The 7,076-nt window shown below is 42.1% G+C and overlaps 1 protein-coding gene across 7 annotated transcripts in view; it reads left to right on the top strand.

Moving 5' to 3' along the window:
• The first annotated feature begins 571 nt into the window (after positions 1 to 571).
• Positions 572 to 7,076, top strand: part of LOC118379014 (serine/threonine-protein kinase DCLK2-like) — a 126,155-nt gene continuing 119,650 nt past the window's right edge. For 6 of the 7 annotated variants that reach the window (XM_052464724.1, XM_052464719.1, XM_052464717.1 and 3 more), the window contains exon 1: positions 573 to 1,652. In XM_052464724.1, coding sequence (XP_052320684.1) covers positions 1,250 to 1,652 — 403 coding nt within the window. In that variant the 5' untranslated portion in view covers positions 573 to 1,249. Of the gene's footprint in view, positions 1,653 to 7,076 lie in introns of all 7 variants that reach the window. The other variant, XM_052464720.1, reaches the window with a different exon arrangement.

Here is a 7,076-nt window from a genome sequence, read left to right as displayed (position 1 = left end):
ATTAAAATACACCAAGTAGGCGCATCGGCTTACACTTATTTGCGTATTTCAGTCCTGGAGCTGTTCTTGTCTATTAATGTTCTGTATTGTTTCATGTTTTGCGTGGATCCCAGGATGAGTGGTTGCTGCTTCAAGCATTTCGCAACACTCGCATTAACATCTGCTAACCATGTGTATGTGACAAATAAAATTAGATTTGATTTAATGGGGATCCTAATAAAATACTATGATAAAAAAGACTTAATCAGGGTGTATCACTCTGTCTCAGACACCCTGATGAAGCCATAAGCTGCTTCTCAACTTTCAAACCCACAAGAGTGGCTGGATTTGGCCATTAGCACCTATTTATGGTTATCATTTTTCCTTTAGCTTTTCGAGGGAATGGTATTGCCTAATAAATACCTAAATGGCACATCAGAAATAATGACATAACAAATAAGTTCCAATTTAGGGGCCAAATTGCACATTTGAGAAAATACACCACTTGCTGAACATTTGGACAAGGACTACCGTTAGGACCCTGAGGGGAAGAAGCATTCCCTCCCTCGTTGGATGACAAGACTGGGGTGGCCTCTCGTGCTACAGTGTTAGTGTTGAACGGTTCGTCCGTCAGAGAAAGGATGTGAGAAGAGGAGGAGGCTTGCGGTTTCTGTAGCAAGCATGCGGCTTTGTTAGATTCGGTGGATTTTGTACACCGGCTTTACATGCAATGTATTTGTGCTACATGGAATTCGTTTTTCCCATTTGTGTTTTCTACCGGATACATTCTTATAGCTTGGAATCGAGTGTTTTCCTGTGCGGCTCGGTTCATTGGTAAACTAGCGGTTGCATCAGTTGACTGTCAATCAAGTCTCGGCTCTCTGCACCTGGTATTAATTTTAATTTGCCGGTGAATGTTTGTTGACATTGAGTTTTGGAGCAATCCTTTTCGTTTAGCTTTTGGTATTTCAATAACCGAGAGTTTATTGTGCAGCCTTATTGACAAGGTAAGATTGTAACCGTAACTCAGGCTACAGTACCCCTAGTTACATTAATAGCGGACTGTATCCCCGGAAAATTACATATTGACAGCGCAAGGAGGAACTAGCCTACAAGTACACTGTCCTCTCGATTACTGTATCAGTGATCGCCAAAGCGTTGTTTGACTGCTGTCTTTGGGAACGCGTTGGACAATAGGGCTTGCCTGGAGGAGCCATCTGCTATTGTTTTCTCCTGCGGATAGATAGATCAAAACATTAACAGATCGAACATGTCACTCAGCAGAAGTATTGAATGGGAACACTTTGAGGAACGGGACAAAATGCACCGTTCATCACGGGCTAACGGCTCGGGATCCCAGTCAGGTTCCAGAGGCAACGGTCTCGTGCCCAGCCCGGCGCACAGCGCGCACTGTAGCTTTTACCGAACGCGCACGCTCCAGTCGCTCACCTCCGAGAAGAAAGCCAAAAAAGTGCGGTTCTACCGAAATGGGGACAAATACTTCAATGGTTTGGTATATGCCGTGTCCAACGACCGTTTTAGGTCCTTAGACGCCCTGCTCATTGAGCTTACCCGGTCTCTCTCGGACAACGTCAACCTGCCTCAAGGTGTCCGGAGCATATACACGGTGGACGGCAGCAAGAAGATCAGCAGCCTGGACGAGTTAGTGGAGGGTAAGGACACGCAGTTACCACCGGCCCCTTCGCCACACACACAGCCTAGTCCTACAAATGACATAATAAATCACGTAGAGATCAATACTCGCGCATATTGATGAATGAGCTGATTGATCCAAGGTACTCATTATTAGATTTCACCAGACAGACTCCTATTTCTCAGGTTTAATCGTACAATCTTATAAACCATTTCATGGCCTGCTTGTCATCAGAGTTCCACCAGCTGTTTTACATTGACTCCTTGTTCATACATATGCAGGTGTATTCTGCTATCAGCTTTCCCCTTGGGAAGAAGACTAGCTAATGCTGCATTATAGGTCTATTATACTACATTATAGCCTATTATACTACATACTAGCCACATTATACTACATTATAGCCTATTATACTACATTATGTGATATAGTAGTATAATAAGGCTATAATGTAGTTATGATATTATGTTATATGATATAGTAGTATAATAAGGCTAATGTAGTTATGATATTATATAGTATTATAATAAGGCTATAATGTAGTTGTGATATTATATAGTAGTATAATACGGTTATAATGTAGTTATTATATTATATAGTAGTATAATATGGCTATAATGTAGTTATGATATTATATGATATAGTAGTATAATACAGCTATAAGGGTACCTCCTGGGCACCTCTCCAAAACCTGTATGTATGTGTCTTTCAGAGGGGCTGGGTTAAAAGAGGAAGTCAAATTTCGGTTGGACCTTGTGTGCAATTGATCAATAAAGTTATTTCAATTATACTACATCATAGCCTCCTTAGTAGGATTCAGGCCTATAGAGTATATGCCATGTAGAGTTTGTCCTCTCTTAGGCATTTTACAGTAAAGTCATATGTAAATACAGTAAACAGGCTTACTACTGTAATGCAATTGTAACCCATGTAGTTAGTCATGGACATGCCTCTCAAACTCTAGGATAGATGATGTCGCGTGTGGCTCAGTTAGTAGAGCATGGAGCAAGCACCAGGGTTGTGCGTTCTGTAAGTCGCTCTGGACAAGAGTGTCTGCTAAATGACTAAAATGTAAATTACATGTGGTTGAGAATCTTGAGATCATTAGTCTCTCTTGAATCAGCAGGACTTGCTTTTTGGTTAAGCAGTTGTGACACACACAGGACCCAGTGTGTGTGTGTGTGTGTGTGTGTGTGTGTGTGTGTGTGTGTGTGTGTGTGTGTGTGTGTGTGTGTGTGTGTGTGTGTGTGTGTGTGTGTGTGTGTGTGTGTGTGTGTGTGTGTGTGTGTGTGTGTGTGTGTGTGTGTGTGTGTGTGTGATCCACACGCTGTAGTAGTAGGCAGCACAGTTTTCATGAATGTACATTGCTCCTCCATTGATCTTAGAGCAGTGTGTGTGTTAGTGGGTGCTCTGGCGAGTGTTCTGTGCTTCATTGGCTGTTAAAACAGTCCTTAGAGTGATTTTTCACCCTCTGGGCATAAAACATGACGTGTCCCCCCTCTGCACCCCGTTCATACCTCTGCCAATGATCTGTTCACTTTGAACATGATGAGGGAGGAGAATGGAAAAGGTCAACATCGAGGTGTAGAGGAAGCTGTTATTATAACTGTACTTATAGTCCAAATAAGATATGTACAACTACCTTCAATGAACTGAACATGGTCAGGTCATACCATTATTATATTACAACATGACGTATTAGCTCAGTCATTTCACAGGAGTACTTAATAAAGAATCATGTATATTGTCCCGACTAAACCCTACACAACCAAAGGCAAATGAATTCAGTAAGTTTGAAGTGTGTGAGTATTATTCCAGAAAAGTATGCAAAGGTTGAGAAATTTCAACATGACCTTCTTTACTTTACAGTAGATCTCTCTCCCTACTCGGTAGATTTGCTATATATAGACCTATAGAGCAATGGGGGCTGGTGGTAGGAGCTGTAGGAGGACAGGCTCATTTTAATGGCTGGACTGGAATCAAAGGAGTGATGTCAAACGTATGGAAACCACATGTTTGACTCCCTGCCATTGATTCCATTCCAGCCATTAAAATGAACCTGTCCTCTTATAGCTCCTTCCACCAGCCTCCACTGCTACACAGTGGTTCTGTCTGTGTGTGAGCCACTCTCTCCTCTCTGTGTCGCAGGCTGCAGCAGTGACAGTTGCCGGTGTCTGGGTAATACCTTAATCTTTGTGTTGAGTTCTGCTGTCTGACTTGTGACCTCTCTACGATCCTGTCTTAGCGTGAAAGGTTACGGTCATTGCACCATGGTAGCTCTGTGATATTCAAATCAATCCACAGCAAAGAGAGATGAGTGTGGGACTTGTCTTTTCATTTGTATACTGCAGCTTATTTCCTGACTCCCGTTAGTCAGCACCTCCAGCTATAGGCTGTGATTTGTCTTTACTTCACTGCTGTCCTTTTCTCCTGACCCCTCTCTCCTCTCTCCTCCCCGTTTATTCTCAACTGACATCCTTCCTTCCTCCTTCCAAATATAAGCCTCTGCACTCGTTCCTCCGCCCATGTCCCCAGAGAGGAGGGGGTGGTAGATTTAGGTCAGCGCCCAATCCCGTGGCTGGGGTACACATTGCATCACTTCTGGTTGGGCTGGCAGGAAGGAGAATGGGTGCTGCCGTGGGACAGTGAGTGTGGTAGAAGATGGACTGGCACCAACACATAGCCAGGCCTACTACTTCTGCCTCACCTCTGGATGTAATGCCTGTTTTCTGCCAAGTAACCATTCAGAGTGGAAGATGAAATCCTCCTGGCAGGCATCACACTTTCTCTGCTCTGATTTGAAAGGAAAGTGGGCCAACTCACTTTCTCTGGCTGTAAAAACGTGTTGTTGTTCTCATCTTGGGGGTATTTAGGTTTATACTGCAGTAGGTATTAGAGGTCGACCGATTAATTAGGGCCGATTTTAAGTTTTCATAACAATCGGTAATCGGCATTTTTGGACACCGATCATGGCCGATTACATTGCACTCCACGAGGAGACTGCGTGGAGTGCGAGTGCAGCAAGGAGCCAAGGTAAGGTGCTAGCTAGCATTAAACGTATCTTATAAAAAACAATCAATCTTAACATAATCACTAGTTAACTACACATGGTTGATGATATTACTAGTCTATCTAGCTTGTCCTGCGTTGCATATAATCGATGCGGTGCCTGTTAATTTATCATAGAATCACAACTTTAACAAGCGCATTTCTTGAATAAAGCACTGTCGTTGCACCAATGTGTACCTAACCATAAACATCAACGCCTTTCTTAAAATCAATACACAAGTATATCTTTTTAAACCTGCATATTTAGTTAAAAATAATTAATGTTAGCAGGCAATATTAAACTAGGGAAATTGTCACTTCTCTTGCGTTCATTTCACACTGAGTCGGGGTATATGCAGCAGTTTAGGCCCCCTGGCTCGTTGCGAACTGTGGGAAGACAGCCAATTTCACCTTACGGCGATGATTTAACAAAAGCACATTTGCGAAAAAAGTACAATCGTTGTACGAATGTACCTAACCATGAACATCAATGCCTTTCTTAAAATCAATACCCAGATGTATATATTTTTAAACCAGCATATTTAGTTAAAAGTAATTCATGTTAGCAGGCAATATTAAACTAGGGAAATTGTGTCACTTCTCTTGCGTTCATTGCACGCAGAGTCAGGGTATATGCAACAGTTTGGGCCGCCTGGCTCGTTGCAAACTAATTTGCCAGAATTGTACATAATTATGACATAACATTGAAGGTTGTGTAACGTAACAGCAATATTTAGACTTAGGGATGCCACCCGTTAGATAAAATACGGAACGGCTCTGTATTTCACTGAAAGAATAAACGTTTTGTTTTCGAAATGATAGTTTCCGGATTTTACCACATTAATGAACTAAGGCTCGTATTTCTGTGTGTTATTATAATTAAGTCTATGATTTGATAGAGCAGTCTGAATGAGCGGTGGTAGGCAGCAGCAGGCTCGTAAGCATTCATTCAAACACCACTTTACTACGTTTGCCAGCAGTTCTTAGCAATGCTTCAAGCATTAAGCTGTTTATGACTTCAAGCCTATCAACTCCCGAGATTAGGCTGGCAATACTGAAGTACCTATTAGAACATCCAATAGTCAAAGGTATATGAAATACAAATGGTATAGAGAAATAGTCCTATAATAACTACAACCTCAAACTTCTTACCTGGGAATATGGAAGAGTCATGTTAAAAGGAACCACCAGCTTTCATATGTTCTCATGTTCTGAGCAAGGAACTTAAACGTTAGCTCTTTTCCATGGCACATATTGCACTTTTACTTGTCCTTCTGTAGCTCAGTTGGTAGAGCATGGCGCTTGTAACGCCAGGGTAGTGGGTTTGATTCCCGGGACCACCCATACGTAGAATGTATGCACACATGACTAAGTCGCTTTGGATAAAAGCGTCTGCTAAATGGCATATATTATTATTATTATTATTATTATTATTCTCCAACACTTTGTTTTTGCATTATGTAAACCAAATTGAACATGTTTCATTATTTATTTGAGGCTAAATTGATTTTGATGTATTATATTAAGTTAAAATAAGTGTTCATTATTCATTCAATATTATTGTAATTGTCATTATTACATATATATATATATAAAAATCGGCCGATGAATTGGTATCGGTGTTGAAAAATCATAATCTGTCGACCTCGAGTAGGTATAGTGGTCTGTGAGGTCATACTCTAGGTACTGTGGCTAATGAAGAGTTCCGTGTAGGTTTTACCTTATTATAGGAGTAGAGTTTGAGCTCTTAAGCCAATCCTATTGGACATTTGATATGGTGCCAGGTTTATGTTGGAACCCCTCTAACCATTCCATTCTTTCTACTGTAAAACAATGACTGGACTCCAAAGTCGTTCCATAAACAGTACACAGTTTGGGTTCCACTCAAGAAGTCCCCTCTATACTGTGGAGACTCCATTGGTCGGGATGATAAGTCCTAATTATCGTAGCCTCCTCAGTAACTTGTTTTGTCAGTGGGTTGCGGCTGTCACCTTGTCCTCCTGCTGTGATATGGAGAAATAGGGCACGGCTGTTGTCAGGTCACAGAGACAGGAGGAATGCAGTCAATCCGTCAGAGGAGCGTCTTGTCCTGGCTGTGAATGAGGCCTTTTGACTGGAGATGCTGGAGACCGAACACCAGAGTCTTGTCTTTGTGTACTCAGCCATCAAATGGATTTTGTGTGTGTGTGCGTGTGCGTGCTCCCAGTCCCCATTGATTGAGGACTACTCGCCTGGCCTGTTGTGTGAACCTCATCAAACCTCAAGAACCTCATCGCCCAGCCTGGCCTGTTGTGTGAACCTTCATATGTGATCCCTGGACGATGGTTGGATGGATGTGATTACCCTGTGACATCCACCACACTCTCTGCTGTAGTGTGCTTATTGAAATGACAGTGAG

This window comes from Oncorhynchus keta, chromosome 16, assembly GCF_023373465.1.
Source record: "Oncorhynchus keta strain PuntledgeMale-10-30-2019 chromosome 16, Oket_V2, whole genome shotgun sequence".
Classification (NCBI taxonomy): Eukaryota; Metazoa; Chordata; class Actinopteri; order Salmoniformes; family Salmonidae; genus Oncorhynchus; species Oncorhynchus keta.
Note: the sequence above shows the minus strand (reverse complement) of the source record. Positions and strands in the feature narration are given on the sequence as shown.